The 25,576-nt window shown below is 39.8% G+C and overlaps 1 protein-coding gene across 1 annotated transcript in view; it reads left to right on the top strand.

Moving 5' to 3' along the window:
* The window catches only part of LOC139631070 (contactin-4), a 43,272-nt gene extending 18,468 nt beyond the window's left edge, over nucleotides 1–24,804 (top strand). Inside the window, exons 12-21 of the mRNA XM_071495031.1 lie at nucleotides 1,612–1,729; nucleotides 5,867–6,025; nucleotides 7,207–7,356; nucleotides 8,005–8,075; nucleotides 8,491–8,725; nucleotides 8,836–8,951; nucleotides 15,673–15,853; nucleotides 18,815–18,927; nucleotides 19,750–19,918; nucleotides 21,120–24,804. Of these exons, the coding sequence (XP_071351132.1) occupies nucleotides 1,612–1,729; nucleotides 5,867–6,025; nucleotides 7,207–7,356; nucleotides 8,005–8,075; nucleotides 8,491–8,725; nucleotides 8,836–8,951; nucleotides 15,673–15,853; nucleotides 18,815–18,927; nucleotides 19,750–19,918; nucleotides 21,120–21,208 (1,401 nt within the window). The 3' untranslated portion in view covers nucleotides 21,209–24,804. The remainder of the gene's footprint in view (nucleotides 1–1,611; nucleotides 1,730–5,866; nucleotides 6,026–7,206; nucleotides 7,357–8,004; nucleotides 8,076–8,490; nucleotides 8,726–8,835; nucleotides 8,952–15,672; nucleotides 15,854–18,814; nucleotides 18,928–19,749; nucleotides 19,919–21,119) is intronic.
* The last annotated feature ends 772 nt before the right edge of the window (nucleotides 24,805–25,576 follow it).

The following is a 25,576-nucleotide window of genomic DNA, read 5'->3' as shown; positions in this document are numbered from 1 at the left end:
TTAGCAATAACAGCTGTTTACTTAACAGTTGTTAAGTAAAAATGTTATGAGTTCAGCATCAAACTTCATACCAATACTTGCCAAGAGCTGTCACCAGTGGTGAAAAGCAACCATGTTTTCTGCTACTGTAGTTAGCTAACCAGCGAGCCCCGGCCTGTCACTTTCCATAGCGACTCACTGTAGCCTCCAATCTGCCCTGAACACATAGCACTGCTCAGACATTGTATCATAACCTCTAAAGACAATGATCAGGCATCACCACAACCCGCTACTGGCAAGAAACCCCAATTGGCACCAGAGACAACTTAAAAACTGCCCCCTTTAAGTATGGAGCTCGGGCCACAGGGTTAACCTAGCATAACATACAGGCCCAAATCAGGGGAAGCAGCAAAGATGGCTTCCGATAGTGCTCAGAAGTACACCTCTCAACACCTGCAGCTGTTGGTAGGTCAATACTTAATTCATTAAGCTCCCTAATTTGGTTTGAGTCTGCACAAAGTGTGATGGAAACAACAAGCTGTTTTCTATGTAAGCTGAACACAGTCTTGATGTTACTGCGAATTGACATGACATTTACTATGTTAATTAGTTAGACAGCACTAAGCTAGATGGTTCCCTTTTTCCAGTCGTTCTATCCTAAGCTAAGCTAACCTGCTACTGGCTGTAGCCTTATACTTAATCAACATTTAAAAATGTCAAACCATTGTTTTAATTTGTTCATTAATCTTTCACTTCTTTAGTGAGCTATAGAAGTGCTTGTAAGCGTATTTTTGAATGTCCCCCAGTGTTTATGCTAAGATAGGCTAACTGCCTCTTGGCTCAAGCTCCATAATGCACAGGTAATGGGAGTAGTGTTTTTTCCCAAAATGCCAGACTCTCCCTTTAAGTATGGATCACACTGATTGTATGAGAACGTAAACGCACCAGGAGAACTCTTGATTCAGAGTGGGTTTTGTCTTTAAGCCCATGTGTGAAAATCGTATGCACTTCATTCAGAGATGCCTGGAGATGTTACTGTGTTGTGTCTGAGAGGGGAACCTGTAAACAGGGATGACATTTCTCCCGCTCTGAGTTAATCTCACTGTATGAGTAAATCAATCAATTCCTCCCTGAACAAAGGAGTCTAAATTTTTATGATTACAAGATTTATGCTCCCTCTTGCTGAGCACACCAGGCCCACCTAAGTCGCTGTACAACACTGACATTTGCACAGTGAGCTTAATCACAACAGCTGTGTAACTTGCCTTTGCTTTTTACACAAAGGGACTGATTTCTGAATCGCTGTATTTTGCTGAAAGAGAACTTGAAAATCATCTGTGTGTGTGTACACAGCAGTAAAGTGCAGAAAGCAACTCTGACAATTCTTACTAGAGCTTTTAATCTGAGCGGCAAGGATAAAGTGTAAACAAAGCATTGATCCGAAGAAAAAAATACAGTTTCAAAACAAGTCATTTTTGTGCATCCTTCCTTACAATACAAAGGATTTAGAGCATATGACTGTGAAAGAAATTTGATGTCTTCCATGGATTTTCTGGACTTCTTTTGACTTCACAACTATTCTTGTTTTTCTTCCTCCCCAAGAGGCTTATACATATGTGTGTTTGTCATTAGGGATTTGCAGGTGACCTAATGGTGAGGAACATTCAGCTGAAGCATTCTGGGAAGTACGTGTGTATGGTAAACACAGAAGTCGACACTGTTTCAGCAGCAGCAGACCTAATTGTCAGAGGTATGCCTGTTTCTCCTTACACTGTTTGTCATTTTCTAGTACTCTCTATGGTTTTCGTATGGAGATGTATCACCACAATGTCAATATTTTCAGAGACTGCAGAAAACTGCTTTAATAGACTTTCAGATTGGCAACCATGAGCCTTTTGAAATGAAAGAGACACATATTTGAGATTGTTGTGCTAAGTTTTTTTTTTTTTGTAATCAACTTTTTATTAGTTTCAAAACATTGAAAATATAGTAAACACACATACATTGAATAGTAAATACACAGAACGCCCGTACCCATCCCTCCCCTCCCCTCAGAACATACAGAACACCCCTCCATCCTTTCCCTCTCTTCCCCTCCTACCCCTCCCCACTGAAAACACAGAACCACCCCCTTGCCCACCCTTCCTCACCTCGACTCCCTCCCCACGGGACACACAGTCATATGTTTTACAAAATCTGAGTCAAAACAATCAAATAGGATGATGTAATATACAGGATTACATAACATACAGAGATACGGATGGTCTTCAAGAGTCATGCCAATAATGTTTTAACGTCTTCTGCAGCTTTTTTCCACATCTCCAGCGTTCGTGGATTAGAATTATTAATGCGAGCTGATGACCACTCCAGGTAGATCACCTCGAGAAGAGCTTGTAGCCAGTGTTTTATTGATAGCTGGTGTGGCGGAAGCCACCTTAAAACAATAATTTTTTTTGCAGCTGTCATACCAGCCAACCAGAGTCTACATTTTACCTCAGTAATCTTGAGCCTGGAGTCATCATTCAAAAGGAGAAATGCTGGTTCCAGTGGGAGTTTCCTCCCTATCAGAACAGACACCTTATCCACAACTTTAACCCAAAAGCTTTGTACATCTGGGCACTGCCACAGGACATGCATCAATGTTCCCACAACGCCCTGATTACAGAATGTACAGTTAGGATTGAGAGCCAAGCCCATCATATGTCTTTTACGTGGTGTTAAGTAGGTTCTGTGACAAATTTTGTAGTGGATTAATTGGTGATTTGGGTTTTTTGATGATCTAAAGACATTTTCCCACACAGTATCCCAGTTAATAGTACCGGTTTCTAGGTGTATATCTGTCTCCCAAGATCTACATTCGGGGGATTCTACAGGGATGTATGATAAAAGATTATTATAAATATAAGAGACTGTTTTCTTTTGGGGAGCTCTCTCCATCAATAATATTAAAGGGTGAGTCCTCAATTCAGCCCCCCAAGGAACCTTGAGTGAATTAAGTGCTGACCTTACTCTAAAATAAAGGAACTGTGAGTTTCTTGAGATACTAAAGTTGGACATTAGATCCTGAAAATCCAATATAGCATTCTGGCCCGAGATATCTCCCAATGTCCAAATGCCATGTTGAGCCCATAGTTGTGATATGAACGGTTCACCACTCGTCAATAGATTGGCATTATGCCAGATAGGGGAGTGCGTGTGCCATTTTGAGTTAAAACCCATGGAGTTACCCCTGCACCAAACCAATGCTTAAAGGAACGCAGCACGAACGCCCAGTGATATAACTTAAAGTTTGGGCTAGCCCAACCACCCTGGGGTTTGTCTCGTTGTAGTATTGACCATTTAATGCGAGGCTTCTTGCCATTCCAAATGAACTTTTTAATCTTTGAGTCAAGTTTCTTCCAAAACCCCGCTGGGGCTGGGAACTTACAAAGTTTATGCGTGGGAGCACATTCATTTTGATTGTAGCTACACGGGCAGGCATCGACGAAGGGAGTGCTGCCCATCTCTCAAGGTCCTCCTCAACTTTCTTCAAGATAGATGAATAATTATTTTTCGCTATTGTCTGGATACAGGTACTGATTTCTATACCTAAATACCTAAATTGTGCTAAGTTTTATGGATGAATTCAGTTCTAGGATCATCTTGAACCAGCAGCAGTTTCCACTTTGGCATGCCCATATGCAAACGTATGTACATAAAATAAAAATACACAAATATATATCTACCCCAAAACCTATATGTTGATTTCTCTATGTGTAGTTAGTTAATTTCTATACAGTTATTACTCAGAAGGGTTAAAAGTGGGTTAAAAAGGGTAAAAAATGTATTATATATTTCTTCTTTAACTGTAAGAGCTGTCACATCTGCTCAGTCATGTAGTCACCCTCTGGTGTGGACGACAGCCTAATGTTACTGTAAGGGAGTTGCATTTTACCTTCTGTAAAGTGTGTTTCCATCCAGCTGCTTTTATGCACATTTTGAATTTGTTCTCAAGAAAACAGGGGAAATGATGGAAATGAGAAAAAAGGTCAAAATATCACAAAAAAAGTTTTTTTCTTTTCTTGGCTGAGGTAGAAGAGTTGGTGTATCAGCACAGTTCAATTGAGACTTAGAGAATAAATCCTGACATCTATGAAGTGGTTTATTTGACACTGAAGCTTCCACTTCACTGAGGAGACCAAAAGTTGAGGCAGACAGAAACATCAGATGTGTGTGGAGCGATGAAGACATAGTAACCTTGCTCAAATCAACACGAGGAACAAACGTACTGTGCTGCCAGTGGAATGATGGCTAAGTGGTATAGCTGATGGACGAATGAACAAATGCCATATTTTCATCATGTTCTCTACATTGTTTGAGTGTTTGACTGCTGCTCTTTTCATTACATCATCTTGTGGCATCCTCTTTTCCTATGATATTTTAATGGCACCTGACTGCCATTTATTTAGATGAACCAACTTCTAAATTCAGATGAGAGTAGTGGACAGAGACAGATGTTAAATAGCATTTTACATTTCTTTTGCCATTTTTCAGTAAATTTTGGTTAAAACTTGAGCCTCGTTTGAGCTTCCTAACTATAGTCAGCAAACACCTGACTTTATCCACAACTCTTTCATCTTTTTCACACTTCTCAGGTGATTTGGTATCAGGATTATTGTTTTCTCCATTTTGGATTAGTGAAAGAAATAGCCTTGTTCACTGACTGCAGGGCACGCACTCGGTCAGGCAGACCATTGATTTTTGACAATGAATATAAAAGAAAACTTTGACATAGAATTTGACATTGATCAGTACAGATTGAATCCGTATTTTTGTGCAGTCAAAGGGTAATGAGAATTTTCTAATAAAAATATTTCTTATTAGTTTTTTCCAATTACAAAACCAAAAGAAACCCAAGCTACCACTAAAGACACTGATGTCCTCTACTTTTTCTTGACATCTACATCTAAAACCTAAAGTTACATGATGGTATTTTAAAGGCTCACACTAATATTTTTGACCAATATTTTATTACTGCATCTTCAAAGAGCAGTGGTAAAGTGCTAGGTCACTTATGAAAGGACAACAAAGACATCTGCTATTATCATTTATAAAGATACTGAATGCTATGCGGCAAAAATGTTACTTTACCAACCACAGTCAGTCACAATCAGAACCCATGATCATAACCTAATGGAAGAGAAGAGTCACAGTAATACTGCTGTACTGGCATCAAGAGTCAGATGGTGCAGCTTTTACATACAGATTGTATGTGTCTGTATGCATAATCTGAAACCAAGCATTGCTGATACCCAGTGATCTTCTTCCAGCAGCAGGTAGTCCTGCTGAGGGCTCAGTGCTACTTTTACAGATTTGTGGGGTTTAGCAGGAAATCTCATGTCAGTTATCCAAGTCCCGGCCTGTTTGTTTGATCTCATGTTGCTGCTTTCCCTAATTTCAATCAGATCACCATTGATTGTCCAGCGTTGTTTTTCCAAAGCCCTGGTTAACTAATGATGTCTCATGTTAAATACTGATGTCTCTCCTCTCAGTTACCTAGTTTAGGCAACTAGGCTCCATAAAGAGAACATCTTTCTTTTTCTGTCTGGGAAAAGGCTGATTCACCTGAGCATGATTTTTTTTTTTCAAAGTTGAAAATCTGAAGCTGACACAGTTTATGGTCTAAGATAGGTTCCCACTGAACTGCACTATTCAGTGTATTGATTAGACAGGCACTCCCAGAGGAACCCATTATATCTCCACCAGCCCTGAACTGGGGTTGTAAGTTTTGTTATGAATCACTTAACACCTCTGGTGGGGGTCTCACTTTGCCATTCATTTGTTTGCGTTGCTATTGTGCAGTGAGGCTGATGTAGATAATATCTGTCCTTTTTTCCGGGTATTGCAGGACCTCCCGGTGGCCCAGAGGGCCTGGTGGTGACTGACATAACTGACACCACTGTGCAACTGTCCTGGAGCTCTGGACCTGACAACCACAGTCCTATTACCATGTACATGGTTCAGGCCAGGACTCCCTTCTCTATAGGCTGGCAGACTGTGAGAACAGGTAACAGCTGCACCACCATCAAACACTTTATTTTCAATCAATATAAGTCAATACTGAGGAATTACACTGTAATCTGTAAAGCTGTGATCAACAAGGACACTGTTTTCTCTTTCTGAGATGCATACAGAGAAAAGTATTCCATATATATCCTTATGAACAAAGCTGTTGAGAGAGCAGCACACTTTATTTTTCGCAGTGTCGAGTGTTGACTGGTGACAGTATATACATTATGTATCCAGTGTGTTTTTCTTAGAAATTGGTGAAAATTCCTTTGTTACACTGTTGCCTCTACAAACTGTTGCTAACATAAGTCACGATGCAGCTCTGGAAACAGTGCAACAGCTATGTGTAGTTTGAAGGGAATATGGACCTGCCATGGCCAAAATAGGAAAATAAATTAACTACAAAATAATGAGAGAATGTGACATTAAAGAAAAAAATCAACTGGCTAGAAACCAATGAAATTACTGCTTAGCTCTATGTATGTATGTATTTTTACCACACATGGCAACAGAGGTCTGTTAGCTCTACCAAGCTAACATGATACTGGGTTAGCAATGATACCGCTAACCAAGGCATGAAGTGAGAAATGAATTGTGTTTGTCCCAAAAGATCAAGGGACAGCACAGTTCAAAGTAACATTAGCATAAAAAAATGTTAGCATACATGAATGTCCTGCTGCTTTTCTTCTGCACAGGATAAGAGCTCCCTCATTCTCATTCTCCCTCAACTTATGCAAGATTGCATTAGTGCAAAAAAGATCTGATCAAGGATCAGTCTGTCACCTTTACACTGAAACTCTAAACACACGTCGAATTGATCAGCAAAGCCTTGATCAAACGAAACCCTTGGCAGGAGGAGGGATTAACTGGGCTGACTTTGTCTGACAGCTTATTTGTTCCATTATTAACTGCATTTATGTGTAAAATTGCATCGTGAGATGTGGATGTTGCTGTGCGATATCAAGAAATAATTACATAACATGTAGATTTTCTGGACCGGTGTTACCCTTGAGTGTACTGTAATTGCAATAGTATTAAAAGATTTACAAATGTCGCCATTTCAGTTTGATGTACTTCACTGGTCTGTGAAATGTTTTTTTTTTTTATATATATGTATGTGCTGGAGAGAAAATGTGAAAAAAACAAAACACATCTCAATTCTAAATTCTTTAATCCTAGTTCCTGATTCTGTGCCTGGACAGATGATGCATGCAACAGTGAAAGATTTGAACCCCTGGGTGGATTATGAATTCAGGGTGGTGGCAATCAACAGTGTTGGTGTAGGAGAGCCCAGCACGCCATCAAAACAGATTCGAACCAAAGCAGCAGGTATCCTCTCAATTTGTTGTTTCTCTTCATAACAAATTAATCAGTCCCACTTGGAAATGTAATTTAAGTGTTTGATTAGTTTCACTTTCCTTCAGTGCTACCCGTGATGTTACTCATTTTAAAGCTGTTGTTCCTTTTCATGCCAATACTTTGATTACTGAGTCACATGCAAAATAAGTGGAAATTGGATTAAACTTTGAACCATTTAAGCATCAGCATTAAGCTTGTGTGTGTGTGTGTGTTCACACACTGGAACTTGTGCCATGATTAATTAATGGTTACATCAATAGAAAATGTGACCTATCCACACATGTCATGAGGCAGCGACATGAAAAGCGTCTATTTTGAGCTGGTTAGCTGAGTAATTCCATCCTGCTGGTTGAATCACAGGGGAACAAGTTTCCCATTGTGCCTCACACATGGGGCTGACATACGGCACTCGGCTAATAGCAGCACCATGCATGGGTGGTTATGCCACTGTCAACAAATACCCTAATTCCTCTGCTGCGTGATTAACCTGTTTTGTGTAAATTAGACGCTGTGGCCGCCTCATTCAAGGCTGTGTGGTTTAACAGAATCCTCTGCAACTGCCTTAGATGTAACAATCCAAAACTGAGGGGTGATTAAATTTCCTTTGCGCCTCTTTAGTTCCCAAGGTTGCACCAGTAAATGTGAGTGGCGGTGGAGGAGCTCGTGGAGAACTTGTCATCAGTTGGGAGGTAAGAGGATCATGGGTATTTTTGAGTGGGCATTCATCATGACAGAGCATCCTTTGAATCTTGTGATGAGAATGGAGTTCTGGCAGGGTTTGTGTGTCTGCAGCGGTCTGGCTTCAGTGCAATGGATTTTAATTAGCGTAGCTTTTCTGATTTGCTGCCTGCCGACTTCCCTTGTTGTGTAAATCAAACCCAAGATATGGAGCCAGAGAAAATTTCAAATGTGCAAATCTAGAATTAGGTGACAACTTTACATTTTTTGGCTGTGGTTCAAAGCACGGCGAGATGCTGCATCAGGACATTTTCTTAACAGTTTCTCAGACACACTATTTCTGTTTTACTTTTTTACAACTCCCTAATTTGATTTCCGCTTTCAGTTGTTTGGGTCAATGGCGTAACTTTTCTGTCCCTATCTCAGCCAGTTCCAGAGGAACAGCAGAGCGGAGAGGACTTTGGCTATGTCGTGGCTTTCCGCCCACTTGGCAGCAGCACCTGGATCCAGACAGTGCTGGCATCACCTGATGCATCCAGATATATCTACAGAAATGACAGCATCGCACCCCTGTCCCAGTTTGAAGTGAAAGTGGGCGTCTACAACAGCCTGGGAGAGGGAACGTTCAGCCGTGTTGTTAAAGTGTTCTCTGCAGAGGAAGGTTAGTTTATTCACCTCCACGTGCTGCAGAGTTGATGGTGTTAATTCAAGAAAATGTATGCTTTCTCTCTTAATTGCAAATATGCATAATTCATGATCTATCCTATTTAGAGCCCTCTGAGGCACCGGCAAGAGTGTGGGGCCGCGCTATGTCATCCTCTGACATCGAGGTGTACTGGGAGCCAATTCCCCCCGGGTCCAGCAGTGAGAAGATCATTGCATATGAGGTAGGAAAGAGAAAAGTTGAAATAATACTGCTACAAGGAATTTTCAAACAAGGGGCAGACATTAATCCCTGAGTGACTGACAGTATAATAAGCTGGCGTTCAGTCGAATATAACTGCCAATAGTGACAACGTGGAAATATTCTGACATTAAAATACTGCATGCGTTGAGGCGGCAGATTTTTCATGGGCTAATCTAGGAGTTGAAGAGGTCTGTTGGCAGCTGTTCCAGTCTCCAAAAGCGCTCAATACCCGGGGCTGTCTGAGAGCTGCTATTAAAAAGTAATAAATAAATAAAAGAAAGTGTAAACATCATACATCACTATCCTCTACAACAAACACTCTCCTGGGGTTTTTTCTGTGGAAAACCTAGATAAAAAAAGACATTCTCTTCCAAAACCCCAGATATTTTACATGGGAGGGGGTGGGGGGCAGGTCCCCAGGTAGCCTGACCTCTGTTGAGAAGCTCTGAGGTCATTGCCAGTGTTTGGTCCACACATTGATATAAGACAGAGGTTTGACGCACCACAGTGACGTGTTTGGGAACAGAGCCCGAGCAGCGGAGCTGAGCTGAGAGTATTTCACGCTAAACAAAGAAGGGAAACTAATTTTACTGATTTTGCCCAATTATAAAAATATGCAGCTCATTAACAATATAAATGTATTTTTGACAAGTATATATGTATATGCCTGTATTCGTCAAGCATTTTACAGTAGAAAATCATTCCTGACTCAGACTGATGATTTCTTAACTCAGGAAAATTGCTCCTCTCTGCGATATTTAGTAGACCTCCAGAGTTGTTACTCCAGACCTGTTAGGAGCTGCCATGAGATGTCATCAAATCTTTTTGTGCGATAGAGAGAACACTGATGATTTCAGTCTGTTGTGACCAACAATTTCAGTAGTAATTCCCTTTCCCACCACTCAGTGTCAAGTAAAGTACCTTTACACTATGCAAAAACAACCATTCTGTAAGGTAACTATATGTCACACTGTGCGAGATGGGTCTAATGAAATCCTTGTTCAGAACCTGTGCCAGAATACAGAGGAGGTGGGGGAGAGGGAGAGTGGACCTGGTTGGGGCTAGAGCAAAGTGTGGCACTGACGTAACCGGCTGGTGTATTCTGCATCATTTCATGTCGTATTCTGATTGGTTGGTCTGTAAACATGAGTTGTAGCATTACCCTGTGAGAATTTGATTCCACATTTCAGACACTTTCTCAGTTTTGCAGCAGGTTTCACCAAAACTCTAAATTGGCTGTCAGTGGATGTTTCTCACAGCGCGATCTAGGACAACCAAAGATTTTACCTTGATTCCTGTCGAGGTAAAATCTTGTCTACTTGTGTCTCAGACAGCTCAAAATCGGTAAAGGGGTCTTTACAGGGAAAAAAAAGTGTGATTCATGCAAATCATTATTAATTAATTAATAATTAATGTTCATTTTATGTTGCACTGGTTGATTTCATAGAAATGAATCATTTTCTCCACCTGTAAGGATACAGGAAGTGTAATTGAAAGGTGAAGAGAAGATTATATCATGTTTTTCAGTGGAGACAACCCACAGTTTGTTTTAGTCTGTGTGCAGAATTGCACAGTACATGCAAGATGTAGTGCTGGGATGCAGAGACATTAAAAACAAACTGACAGGATAAGAATGAATAGGATGTGATGAGGACACATCTAAACCATATTATTAGACAACAAGTTTAAATTGTGTCGGTCTGTACAGTACATGCCATGCCCCTGCTTACTTACAGCCTAATGCAAATGGTGTATTGGTTAAAGTCATGATAAGATTGAAGATTTGTAAAAAAAAAAATTGGGATAATATCTACATAACCTTGATAACTCAGCTCCCTATAATATACCCATACGCATAAAGCTTACATTAAAAAGGTGGTGCACCCTCAGTTTTCAAACTACAGAAAAAAAAAATACATACTGTCCTTCCTGAATTTTCTGCCAGATCCTGCCAGGGTATGGTCCGGGATCCCCCAGACTGAGACTAGCACCTAAATCCCAAAATCTGTGAATACATTCTGTGTAATATTTAATGCTTTGTTCTGTCATTCTTTTATTTCCCATTCAAGTCACTTCTAAATTGCTTGTTTGCCTATTTTGGATGCATTTTAAATCAGGTTTAAAAGAGAGAGAGAGAGAGAGAGACAGAGAAAGATCCCTCAGTGACTCCCAAAGCATGTGGAGTGCTGTTTGTGTGTCGGTGTGAAGGCAGACAGACAGACCACGTCATTAGTTTGGTTTCTTTGCCTGTTGCTTCTCATGGTTGTATATAGAACATTTGGCCCTAACAGGGAAGTGAAGGGACAGTCAACAACAGAGAGAGAGAGAGCCACAGGCTGTAAACAGCTGTTTCTATGCTCCTCTCCCTTCGAGTGATTACTGTGAATGATCTGATTATTAAATGTAAAAAAAATAATGTTTTGTTTGTGATGACAGTTTGGGTCAGTTTTAAAAAGCTAGCATGTAGGTGTCGTTCAGTGTGCTCCATGCACCCTGTCTGAGTGCCTGTCTGACAGGGTGCGCAGCAAGGCCTGCTGCGTGCGTGTTCTGGGACTGGTTTACTGGCCATCCACTGTACATATATGATCATCTCACTTGCAGAGATTTGGACAACAAAGATGCTTTTGTTGTAACCCCAAACTATTTATATTTACCCTGTGCCTTCAGGTATAACCCAGAAAAGTCATCAAAGGTGGATATTGCCTAAAGTGACAATTTGGCAGGTTCGACTGCAATTAGACTAGAGGGGCACGTAAATGGGAGTACACCAGTTGGCTGATGTGCAGGGCGCCCGTTGAATAGTGCTCACTTGGACTTGGCTAGACCAAGGCAGTTCTTCTAATGTGCTGCTTTCCCTACACAGCCTATTTGGACAAACATACAGTAATATACTCGTTGGGTATTGGATCTTTTTCTATATGACTGTAAATGCAAACACTAGTTGGGCTGGGCTATTAGAGGACATCTAGTTAGAAGATTACTACAGTGACTCTAATGTTATATCTTCTCAGCTTCCACCGCCATCATATCAGACAAGTGAAAGGAAGTGTGCCTTGACTGGACAAGTTCCAGTTGCTCCTCACAGTAAGCATGTAGAGCTGTCTCTGTACAATTCATACAGGTAACAGAGTGGCTTATTTGATATCGCTTTTACAACCAGAAAATAGCTACTGTAGAATACAAACCTTTGTACCTGTAACCTCATTCTGTAGCTGCTCCTGACTCTCCCTGAGGAGGCTACCCGGAGCCTTCCATAGCAAGTCTTGCACTACAGCCAAAGAGGGAGGGAAACAGCAAAACTGGAGAGCATTCATAGTTTCCTGTCCATACACTCTGCCAGAGCACCAGTGCTTTGCCAAAATTCATTTTATCAGAGGCTTGTAGTGATGGGAATCAAAAATCGAGCTCTATTTAGGACCAGCTGTAAATTGTTTGTTTCCAAGACATTACTGAGTCTTCTGATGTGCATTGCAAACAGTGACTTATCCTTATGAAGTATGCTTGCTGGGATGCATGTTTTCAGAGTATGTTTACATAAGGTAAAGGACTCGAGTCATAGGAGAAAAGAAGAGATGCTATATTGTGTGGGTGGATGCTTTTATCAGACAGATGTTTGTTGTTGTTAGTTATTTGTTCTTTTGATGGTTTTCTGGATACATTCTGTTCAGTAAAAAGGTTTTGTTCAATAATTAAGCTATCACTGTACACCTTCAAAATAAAATGTTTCCATTAAACAGATCAATAAAAGAAAAAAATAAGAATCAGGTCGGATGAGTAGAAACAATACTGCAAACTGCATTGCTCAAATGTTTTCAATGCCCATCCCCAGAGGCTGAGCAGCCAGCTGCGACGAGGAGAGCCTGGAAAGCTCTACCAATCTGTCCCAGCAGGGTAGCTCAGCCCCAGAGGGCCCTTCATGCATGGTGGCCAGAGAATAACATTTAGGCCTTGGATTTCCAGAGAAGCGTCCTCCAATATCCACGCTTCATATGTTAGAAGATAACAGCCACACATGCACGTCAGCCTTGAATCTGTAGATGAGGAGCTTTGTGTCTACATGTCACTTTGTAGAAATACTGTTATACTGTACTGTAGTAACCAAGCCAATAGCAGATGAGGAAAAGTAACTCTAAACTTAAATACTTATAAAAAGAAAACACTGTCCACCTTTGGCTGCAGTATAGTCATGTCCTGAAGGACTTTTCTCTCCTCAGTGGCATTTTTGTCATAAGCTGCTTTGATTGGAACAGCTGTTTGAAAGGCGTGAGACGACTAATGTGACTAATGTGACTGATTGGATCATCAGTCATCACCACACCCTTCAACTTATCTCCCACTTCACGCAACCTTTTGCCTGCAAAAACAGCAGGAGCCCTAATTTACTGAGTGTATAGGGCGTAAATACAGCATTAAGTTTTAACAGACAAACTGACTAGAATTACCGCCTCACTGTTGTATGCCTCCACCACTCAGACTAGTTTCAGATTACACCCCTGTTTATCAAGTCTCTTATAAAATATTCACCAATTGTGTGAAGTTTTGCCATAATTGCTGAGTGAAGTCTTGAGTAATGGCTAACAAAGGTTTTGTGATGTCACATCTAATCTAATCAGTTCGTCCTTGAGTCCAAGTGAACATTTGTACCAAATTTATAGAACTTCCCTTAAGGTAGTGTGAAGATATGGTGTTCAATATGATGTTTTGTATGGTCACCATGACCTTGACCTTTGTCCTTTGATCACCAAAGTCTACTCAGTTCGACCATCAGTCTAAGCGAAGGTTTGTGGCAAATTTGAGAGGGTTCCCTTGAGGAATTCTCAAGATATTGCCTTCGCAAGGCCAAAATCATGTTTTGTGAGGTCACTGTGACCTTGACATTTGACCTTTCACCACCAAAGTCTCACATATCTAATATATAATAGATCTAATGTTATCTATATAATCTAAAATTATAAACCAAGCCATGACCATGTTTTCTTTTGGGATCTTGTTGAAGACACTTTGACATGTTACAGTGGGAACAGCACAGTAAATGATAAAATTAATGATGGCTGAATTCAGTTTAGCTGCTGGTCCTGGTTCTGTGCATGCTGGCTCACACTGCCATGACTTACTGGAACACTTGAATAGACTAGAGACATCATTAAAGCTATTAGAAGACACCTGTGCTTTTCCGTCTATGCTAGTCAAAATGTGTGAGGCCTGATATATGGTGATTTAACACCACTTGGCCCCAGGACTTCTGTGCCTCACTTGAATGTCGTGATTTGATTTACCACAACTTTATGTAGAAATATGAACTAAAATAATAAATCTGAAAACTAATTGACCACACAGGAAGGCACCGGGGGAGCTGTGGCCCCAGGGGAGTTGCCCACTTTCGCCTCATTGGTAATCCAGCCTCAATTCAGACAGAGACTTGGTTCAACTCACCATGTAATGGTTCACACATTATTGAAATGACCCTCCCTAAATTAAAAGGTACCCTTGCGGAACACACCTGACCAGCACCTGGAGCTGCTTTGAACGTCAGTAGGACTTTTGTATTAGACTGCATTCGCTTAAGCAGGCTTTACCTAATAATGATAATGGTAATGCTGATAACTGAGTCAGTGTACAACAAAAGCATCAATACATTTTCACTATAAACATAGACTTATTGATACTACAGTGTAAATCACCCATCCTCATTCTCTCCTGAACTTTTCTCCTCTTCAGAACTTAATGCTTATGTATATTTTAGGTAATTCATGTTCTTGCGTTCGTGCCTCTCACTCACAAGTATTGGTGCCGCTAAAACACTGTATTGGTGCTATAATGCACTTTCCTGCCACTGTCTCCATAAGACTTTAATATGCAGCAAGACAGTTTAAGTCTCCTTAGATCCTATTCTTTCATCTCTCTTCGAGTGTGTGTTTAAATTCTTAGAGGTGGTGTGAAAAAACTGTAAACCTCTTCTGCTAAGGTATTTTAGGTATTTTCCCAAGTGTCAGTAAAACTACTATAATTAAACTGCCGGTGGAAAAAAAAAAAAAAACCTAGATGCATCTGTTATCAGCAACTCCAGGCCCTGTTGCTAATCTGACTTTTCCCAAGCAAGATCCTGGCAAACTCGTGTGCTGCCAATTGAATAAGTACCCACTCTCAAACCATCTGTTTGACATTTTCCTGTCTGCTTTCTCTGTCTCGTGTTCTTGGGTCATAAATGATCCCTGTCAGTACAGATCCTGACAAGCTCCTTATCCTTGTACTCCTCACTCACAGTGCTGCTTTTGGTATTGCTCATCATCAGATACAGAATCACTTGGTGGTTTAGAAACTGCCTCAGGACCTAAAGCAGCTGAGTGATTGTATGCAACTCTTTTAAGTTTGGTCCTATAGATTCACTGCCTTAATGTAAAACATTTAAACCCACATGACCCCTAATTTCTTAGAAGTTAGTGACAGATACCTGTGTCTCCATAACTGTGTGCCCCTTACGCTTCACGTTCTCCTGCCACATACTGTCTGTCTACTGGCTGCACAGGATGCTCTTTTGTAAGCACATTGTGACACTCTCAGTAGGAAGCTGGCAAAATAAATAAGGTTTGACTTGACTCAGTTGCCACTGCTTCACAGATCTGAAAACAGTTTCAAGGGACAAAGTCAAAGGCAGGAAATATGGCCGGAGCTCTGTGGTAATCCTTATTTCCCTGGTCTAGGTTGTGTTTTGGGAGGAAGGATCTCAGCAAAGTCAAGCAGACAGAGTGAAGGTTATCGACACCACAGCTCTGCTGTCTGGCTTAAAGGGTAGCACCGTCTATCTGATCTCAGTCAGAGCCCAAAACAGCGCTGGACTTGGCCCCTGCAGCCCGGCATTTAACATCACCACCAAGAAACCACGTGAGTCCACACACACACGACACACACATGTGACATGTTTTATATCGTGCTCTGACATTTCTTAAACCATCTTTTATTCTTCAAGTTAAGGGTCTTTCTTAAAGGATGGGTTCAAGTCTATTTTAATACTAACATGCCATACTGTATGTATCTTGACTTGGTGGCTTTAGTTAATCTGCCAAACTGTCCATACTGGCTTTGAAGCCTTATGTTAGATCCTCTGTATAGTTTCAGGGACTTATTGACATGAGTTTACATGTTTTGGGATTTTTCAAGGCCAACTCTTGTATTAAGTGTGAAAGTTTTATTCACACTTTTGATATGTAGAAAGAAAAAAAAAACATAGACAAAATTGAAAGATCTCCACCAGAACTAAAAACTTGGCAGTGTAGAGAAAGTTTAATAATACTGCAATAGCATTTAGGCATAGTTTTGGGAGGTAAAGACTTATTTGAATAAATAAATGTATTAGTCCAATTTTATATTATAAAATAAATAAGAAAAATATATGTATAAAATAAAATTAATAATAAATTAAATAAGTACATAAAAAAATGAATGAAGGGTTTTTTTTGGGGGGGGGTTTAATACAAAAAAAAAACCTAACAGAGTTTGGTTGGTGGCTTGTCAGCAGTTTTTTATATGGCCGGAGTTCTGCTGGTTAAGGCCTCGCATTAGCTTTGGCTGAACATTAGAATACTTTTTTTTTCACAGGAGGAGAACCCTGGAGTTTGACATCAGTTACTTACAGTGAAGTCTCTCTTGGAGAGGACTGCTTCAAGGCCAGCCAATGACAACAGTGACCAATAACTTCTCCACTCTATGGCATTGGGGCATTGTTTAAGATAGATAGACTTTCAAAAATCTACCCTTTACATCCTTTCATCCATTATCCTTTCAATTTATCTTTGCAATAAATAAATAATTTAATGAAATTAATGAAACATTGCTTCTATGCAGTGTTACTACAACTTACTCATGTGAGTGATGGCTGCTGTTCTGCAGTTTGGGATTATGAATCTTCGTCCAAACTGAAATTTACTGTTCACGGGGTTTGAGTCTTCATTAAAATCGAGCCAGCTATCCGCTATAACTGTAATTGTCATTATCATGTTGTTGTTGTTCACTCACTCAAATTCACTTTTTTATTCATTTATTTATCCATCAAGGGCAAATTCCTCTGCTGGCTTTGGCTAAGTGGCAATATCATGATATATCATATAATATATGAACATTGTCTTCTGTCACATCTTCTTATGTTTCATATTGTTGAATGTTGTTTGTTGTTTTGATGTTTTGCATTTAGAAAAAAAGAATTTGTGCCATCTGAGTCAGAGCCACTTCCATACATTGAGGAAGTTCAGTCAAATATGATGCAGTAAATGGTGAAGTTTTCATTTTATAACTCATTTAAAGAATTAAAAAAAAATAGGAATAGTAGATACAATAAAATAGATCTGTGTATACATATGTGCACTGCTGATGTGTATATACTGTATGTATAAGCCAAAGAGTACTACGGTTGTGAGCCTCAGTCAGTGGAGACAGGAGGTGCTGGGCACTGTGGGTTGCAGGGTCGAACGGCTGATGGCACAAAAGAGCCCCTTAACTACGGTGGCCCTGAGAGCTCAACACACTGCAACTTAGAAAACACATGCAAATGGACAAAACACAAACAAATTCAGAAACAGCTTCATCAATTTGACAACAAATGTGCTGCAATTTCTCGCAACACAACAGAAGTGTTTACAGGGGACACTAAAAAGCAATGACCCTGGCTGGGACGCAGTTGTTCAGTGATTTGTGACTTTCTGAAGTTAAAAGCATTGAACAACAAATTTGTGCTCAATGTGCATCCTAGAAAGGTTCATCCCTTTTTTGTGTTGCCTGGAAACACTTCTATTTTGTTGTGAGTATTTGCACATTTGTTGTGAAACTGATGGAGGTCTGAATTTGTTTGTATTATGTCTTTTTGTATGGGTTTTCCTAAGTTGCAGTGCGTCGAGCTCTCAGGGCCATCGTACTTAACAGTTTTTTGAGGCACGTGGCTGGATGAGTCTGCAGCTGAACGTGAACGTGAACCTGAGCCATGTCAGCTGAGCAGAGAGAGGATGTGAGGGACTCTCAATGACAGGTTTCAGGTTCCCTCTCATCCTCTTCTCTGTCACTGCCTCCACACTGTCCCTCTCCATCCCCCTCAGAGCTGGCCTTCCTCACCAGCTTACCCACTTTGTTGCCACCTCAAGCAGCAATGGCACCTCCCACCGCACCAGAGCAAGGAAGAAAACACTGGCAGCTACAGCCAGGTCGAACATTCATAGCTGCTTAGTGCACACATCGAAGGGCCTGAGTAGGAACAGTCAGAACAGCCTGCTCTGTCCTCTCCTGTTGAGGGCCCCCTGTGTGGTCTGACCTTTCCACCTTGCTGTTGAGTTGCATCCTCTCCCTCCCCCCTTATACAACAGGGGTGGGGTGCATCTTGCTGTGCCGGAAGTCCACCACCAGCTCAGTGGTTTTCCCAACATTGATCTGAAGGTGGTTGCTGTCACACCATTGTATGACGTCGTCGACTACATTTCTATACTCCTCCTTATTATCTGTGATACAGCCGACAATGGACAATGTCACCTGAGAACTTCTTTAGGGGGCTCATTCCCGACTCGAAGCAGAAGTCAGAGGTGACAGTACAGTTCCTTGGGGTGCGTCAGGCTGACATATTGTCGGTGAGGTAGCTTGTGAAGGGTAATCAAAGAGTGTGCATTTTCTATTTTTGTTGAACTCTGTCTTTTCTGCAGTGTGTCCCTTAATATTGAGGTGTTTACAGTGTGAAATACCTTCTGCTGCAGCACCGGGTGATTCAATCAGGGCTGACTGCAGAGTTAATTTAGAGAATACAATTGGTGACATTGGTATATGCATTCATTTGTGAAACTTTTGTCTATATAATTTCATTTCCTGCAGCTCCACGTCAGCCTCCGGGGAATATTGAGTGGAACCTGACCAACTCTAAGATTTTTCTAAATTGGGAACATGTCAAGGCAATGGAAAATGAGTCTGAGGTGACAGGATACAAGGTGAGTTTGTCAGAGTAATAGCAGAAACCCAACAACTGGGGAAACAAATAGAGCCTCAGCAGCTGTCATCTCAATAAATGGCTTCCTCATTGCAGTGGAAAGATAGACCTCAGCACTCCAGTGTTGCATTATGGATTGGCCCTGTCTGGCCTTTCAAAATTAAAAGATCTGTTCAAGGTGATAAAATGAAAGGTGTCATGCCACAGAGGGAATTCAGCTTCTTGCAACCATTGTAACTATGAATCATTTTTGATCCACTTTGCATACTTGTGTAGAAAAAAACACAGTTTTTGATAATGCTTTCCACAAATATATATATTTTTTAATATACAGATATGCAGCCCTGCTCATTCAGTGATAAGTCTTTTGTGGAGCTCTGTTGTAAGGGTGCATGCAGTGCATGTGGATGGGAATATTTTACTCAATTGCAAAGGCAACACTGTGAAATAGAAGTAAAAGTTTCTCACATATTTTCCGTGTTTCAACTAAATTCTCAGTTTGTTTATTTGTGTTGCATGATTCTTTTGAACTACAAAATAAAGCATTAATAAATACATGACTAAATGAGCAAAAAAGGATGTCTGAGGTCCTGTTTTGAAGTCTTTGTTCCTACATGTTGAGTCATCAGGCCAAACCAACACCAAATGAGGTATTTTGAATTGATTATAACCTAATTTTTGCTGCTTTTTGCGATTTGGATTTATTTTTCGCACACAAATTTAACACATTGAATGAAGTGATACCTTCATCTGCTGAGAGGTCATAAAAGTTTAATTTCTGACTGCTATGGCTGACCGTAGGATCCACGCTCTCTTCCTCCAGGTCGTGTATCGTCAGAACTGGCACGGCAGGACCACTGTACTGGAAACCAATAAGACCAGTGTGGAGCTGCAGATCCCTTCCGGAGAGGACTACCTCATTGAGATCAAAGCTCTGACCAAAGGGGGCGATGGCACCAGCAGCGGCCCCATCCGCATACCAAAGATGTCCAGTAAATTTCACACACTCTGCAGAATGCAAACGATTACAGTTTGAATTAAGTAGATGAGCAGCGGGATGGGTGCACTGTGTGTAACTAATCCCCAGTGTGACTGATACTGTTTATCAGCTTCACTGTGGCTTGAACAAGGCCTTCAGAACACACATATAAATTGTAATAAGACTGCACCACACGAGCAGGACAAGGAGTCAAAATGTACAAAATTATCTCCATCTAGAAGCTTGTGTTTGTCCCCTCTGTCTGTTAGTTGGCAGGATGTCTTAAAAAAAACTTAAAAGAGTAGTTCAACATTTTGGGCAATGTGCTTAATTGCTTTCTCTCTGAGAGTAAGATGAGAAGATCAATATCAAGCTGGTGTGCAAGCTGGCAAGTCTACGGAGCTGGAATCAGAATGTGGTCGTCCCAGCTTAGCATAAAGCCTGGAGACAGGTAGAAACAGCAGCTGGCTCTGTCCAGAATTCAAAAACTTCCCCGCCAGCACATCTAAAGTTGACTAATTTACTAATTTATGTGTTGTGTGCAAACACAGAAAATTGCAACAATGTGTTGTTTTAAGGGTTGGAGCTTTTGCTTGAAGAACTTCATGCAATTTCCGCTGAAGCCGTCACCACTCTCACAAAGAAAGCGGCAAAAAGTTGGATTTCCTTAAATTTAGAACTTTTTCTTTTACTGAAACTTGATGGGCTTAAGACGTTTGTTTGGCTTAAGAAGATCTCGTTTTGGTGAATATAGTGCCACCATGTGGCCATTTAGAAAGCACTACATCTTTTTAGTCAGAGCTCTTATTTTCCCTGGATTCCACGGTAAAAGATGTTGATGACTTCTTTTTATCTAACGTTTTTGTCCTCTTTGGTTTGTTCTTTAATATTCTATACAGAAAGCCATTTTCCCAAACTACGTAATTATAATGCTCTATTATACATGAATAGCCAATACATTTCGTAAGTACAACTGGTTTTAGACAACATTTTTACTTGTAAGATTTGATGGGTTTTTGCCAATAGGTTGCACCACAGCAACTATATAAACTTAATAGTCATAATTAACCAGACTTGCTTGTAATTTTTATCCTTCTTCAAACTGTAACATTTCTAGATATATTCTCTCATATGTACTACTCAGTATGATTGTCTCTTAGAAAAAGGGTACAAAGCATATTTCACTGCTAATAACCTTTTTCTTTCCTTCCTAGGTCTTAACTCTGAAGGATGTGTGTGTCCAGGCTCAATGAAGATTTTCTGTTATATGATGTTTTTTATATTTTCTATCTTCATTTTGTAGCTTCTGATGCCTTCATATTTAGCTCTGGACATTAGAGTGAACACAGCTTATGATCCTCCTCCATGTGTCAGATTTGCAGAATGAGCTGCTACCTGGAGAGTTTCTCAACCACTGGTTTGCAAAACCAAAATGAATGATGGGAGTGTTCTGACAAGTTGTCAAATGCCCACAAATCCTGTTGTTGGACTGTTACTCATAGGCAACAGCACAGCCTGTTTTCAGGACCACTGCAATCCTCCTGGATGCATGCGTTTGATAAACATGGAAAGATGAATTTCTTATCTTTATTTGTGAAATGAACTTGAGCACAGGTTCATGTTCCAGTTTCATGTCTGTTTCCACCTTTTTTTGCCTCAACTTCCAAGTCATTTCTTGGCTTGCTGTGACCCCAAGAATGTTATGACCGAAAGGTGAAAACTCAGAGTTCAGTCAGTCTCTTAATTTAATTTACTCTGTTCATTTGGATTTAAAGTGTTAATCCTCGACATTTTTTTATGAAAACATATTTGACGTCATCAAAAAGGAATAATATGAGATTTTAGGAATTACTTATTTTCGATTTCTATCTGTTTTCCCTTATCTGATATCTGTCTTCATGCTAAGATAAGCTAATTGACTCCTGGCTCCAGCTCTATAGTTAATAGCTCCATAGTTAAAAGCTCCAAAACTGATACAACATTGGTATCAATTTTCTCATGTAACTCTATTGCAAATAAGCATATTTCCCCAAAATGGTGCTGTACAGCTACAGGACAGGTACAGGTATCCACAGGATATACTCAGTGTCCTGTGCAGATTTGGCTAGCTAACTTGCAGCAAACAATCACATAATATTAACCTATTATCGGTGTGAAATTGTTCTTGTAAATTAATTGTGAACCCACAACCGCATACCAGGTGATTTCAAACAGGAGTATGACTTTTAGCTCTAACTAGCGTGACCTCTGCTCCTTGCCCTAACCCCCAAATGAACCTCCCTAGTCAAAACATGGTGTCTACATTAAACCACAATTCAACCCAACCACCAACAATTTGGTCGGCCATTTGGGTGTGTTATGCTATTACTGGCTAATGTAGCCTTCAGCCGCTAGTCTTAACCAGACATGAGGACATTTTAATGCCAGCCTGTAATCGTCAACAGAGTTAGGACAGCTGTAAATATTTCCTGTGTTGATTTTATGCAAGGTCACACTGGCTTATCTTGTAATACCTTTTAAAAACTTATCAAGAAATACTTGGATTTGCTGAATGGATTCACATCTAGTTGAGATGAATTCTTACATGTGTTTAACAAAGCTGCTTTGCCTTGAGTTTATATTTCTCAAACCTGTCAACCAGTCTTTAAAAAAACATAAGGGCAAACTTATCACACATAGAATGTACAATGTTATTTACTTCATTTATTTTATTTCTGAAATTGTATTTTAGGTAATTTTGTGGAGGAAAAATGTAAGTAAATTGGAGTTAGCATCCACCATTACTCTTTGCTGAAACACCATCTAACATAGCTGCACAAATATAAGTTGGTCAAATACAAATGGCATTTATCTTCAAATAGTTACTTTCCAACACTGATAGGACAGTTCTGAATAACTTCTTTGAATGAATGAAATCTTCATATCTTGCAATTTAACATATCTTAAGTGACAGGATACCACATTAAAGTAATGAATATTCTGCAGATACACTTACATTCAGCATTGTTTGATGTAAGGAAGAAAAAATGATCTGCACCACTACATTATCACATTTCCTCTGAGACCTATTTCCCCGGTGCAAAATAGTTGTAGATGAATATATTTTGCAGGAGGTTGTTTTTCACTTACTTCGCCTTCATACGATGCACCTCTGATTGGCAAAAGTTGTAAGAGAAAAAGTTGGCAAATGTTATAATGATGTTGCCATTTTGACATGTAAACAAATGCTACTGTAAATTTTTGATTTCAGATTTGTTTGCTATGCACAGCTTTTATTTCATATCATTTGATGCCTTTTATTTACATTCATAGGGTCTGCCATTTCAACACACGCAACATTTATGAAACAGCACTCATGGCTATTAATATCGATAACAAGACATATTAACAACACATCTGTCATAAATTAATGTATTTTTAGTGTTGCTTAAAAGTAAAATTTGTTTATATATGTTTTCCCAGGAATTGAAATGACATACTTCAGAGAGAAGAACGGTTTGTCCCCACATTTTTGTGTACTTTATTCTTATTTTAATGACTGAAGTGCTATAAAAATATTTATTATATATTTTTTTCCTATATACAGTTACTGTTTTACTGTAAATCTACAGTCTGTGTGAAATCGTATCAGTCCACGCCTCCTTGCTTTTTCACTGAAGAGTTTATTTCCATTTACTCAAACCTGAAGTCCCTTTACATTTGCCTAATGGTTTTATTTTCAGTTATAATACCTAATAGTGATGTCTCCAATTTGTATTTATGAAATTTCTGCCCTTTTCATTTATGATTAACATGCTTTATGTAACTGAATCGGCAATTTGTTACTTCAGTAAAGTCATACCTTTGTATTAATATAATGAGATATCTCTATGAGATGATGAGGACTCAATAAAATTTTCACATTGAAACCGTTTAATGAGTTGCTAAATTTTTTTTCTTTTTTTCTTTTGCAAAATTGGCCCCAGGAGAGATATTACCACTCTATTACAGAGTGTGCAGTGGGGAATCAAAGCAAATATGGTGACACTGAGGCCTCCTTATCCTGTGGGAATAGGAGAAGTTGCACTAGTGGAAAAAAGGTGGCGATAGAGAGTTTTCCCTCAGGGCTAATGTAAAATTAGCAGAGGATCAGTTTCAAGAGGTTTTGGCGAAGGCATGAGTTCTGTGCTTGACAATTTTGATATGGAATTTCAACAGGTAAGTAATAGTTTCTCTCCACTGAGATGTGGGATTGTGGAGAATATAGGTTTATACACCAGAAATGAAAAGCAGTCACACTCATTGTGAAACTACTGACCTAAAAACAAACATGGTTCGCCATGATGATTGACACCCTCAGCCTCTTGAATAGGAACATATCATTTACTTACCAGTCTAGAAGAAACATGGGAGATCAGCATCAAACTCCCTTCCTTTACTTGCCAAGAGCTGTCTCAGTGGTGGAAAGCAACACCAATATTAACTCCCATCTCCATCACGTCTGTTCTTCTTCTGAAGTTAGCATACTAACCAGCTAGCCCTAGTCTCTCTTCTGAATGGCTCACCAACCTGTTTTTACTAGAGCTCCAGAGAGAAGCCTGAGAGAGGAGATGTAAAACTACAACACCCAAAAAGTGTAAAATATGGGACTTTTAACTTATCATTACAAGGATACAGGTCTTCAGCTTATTAACATCATCTAAATTCTTAACAAATGATCACTAGCAGCAGCTGATTTGTTGGTGTGGAAGCTGGTTTGCCACCTACACAGTGCAACACATTCACACTCCAGATGTAGACAGGAAGATAAAAGGCAAAACAACTGAGATTTGCTTTTCTTTAAAAAAGGATAAACACTAAAATATGTATATATATCACATAACACATTTTAACATCTGCAATGCCAAACTGTAGGACAGATCGATCAAATGTCACAGTGTGGGTGCTCACACCGAATGTTAACTCACAGTCCACGATCCATTTTATCCACTGACGTAGTTCTATTAAAACAAGATCAATGTGTTGTCAAAAAATGTTGCCAGCAAGAAGAGAATGGCAGCAATACTTTCTTCAATTCTACTTTTAATGGAAGGCAAGAGGAAAAAGATCAGATCTGATCAAATCTGTCTGTTCTGCACTGAAGTCCAATTTCATTGCTATCATAGCACAGTCTAAGCTACGACTACAGTTAGCTACAGCCTGTAAAATACTACTCCAATCATATTTAAGCAAGCTCACCAGCTTTAGAAAAGGTCTTTTGACAGAAGCCATGTGGAAAATCCAATAGCCAGATTGTCAATCTTTCAGGTTACTCACGACTAAACCTACAACAAAAAACAAAAATATGCATATGCTTTCTCTTCATCAGATTTTTAAAGCTGTGTTTACGCCTGATTTGGTTTTATTAATCTCAGTCACTGCAGAAGTGGGCACATGTGCACAATTAAGCCCCGTTTGCACTCCCACAGTTTGCCATAAAGGGATGTAGAAATCACCCAAACATCAGTTTAATATCAGTAATACTCCACCTCAGAAAATCACAGAGCTTTCAGTCAGAAGAGGAGGAAGAAAAGAAGAAGTGCAGTTGTTATAGTTTGGCTTTGCTGCCCTTTTTCCCATTGTTTTTGCTGTTTCCCTCCCTTTTGTGTCTCGTTTTTTTCCCAGTTTGTCTCTGTTCCTGTGTGTGTGTGTG

Source organism: Trachinotus anak, unplaced genomic scaffold (genome assembly GCF_046630095.1).
Source record: "Trachinotus anak isolate AG129_WGS33_773 ecotype Australia unplaced genomic scaffold, CSIRO_AGI_Tana_v1 ptg000013l, whole genome shotgun sequence".
In the NCBI taxonomy this organism is placed as follows: domain Eukaryota; kingdom Metazoa; phylum Chordata; class Actinopteri; order Carangiformes; family Carangidae; genus Trachinotus; species Trachinotus anak.
Note: the sequence above shows the minus strand (reverse complement) of the source record. Positions and strands in the feature narration are given on the sequence as shown.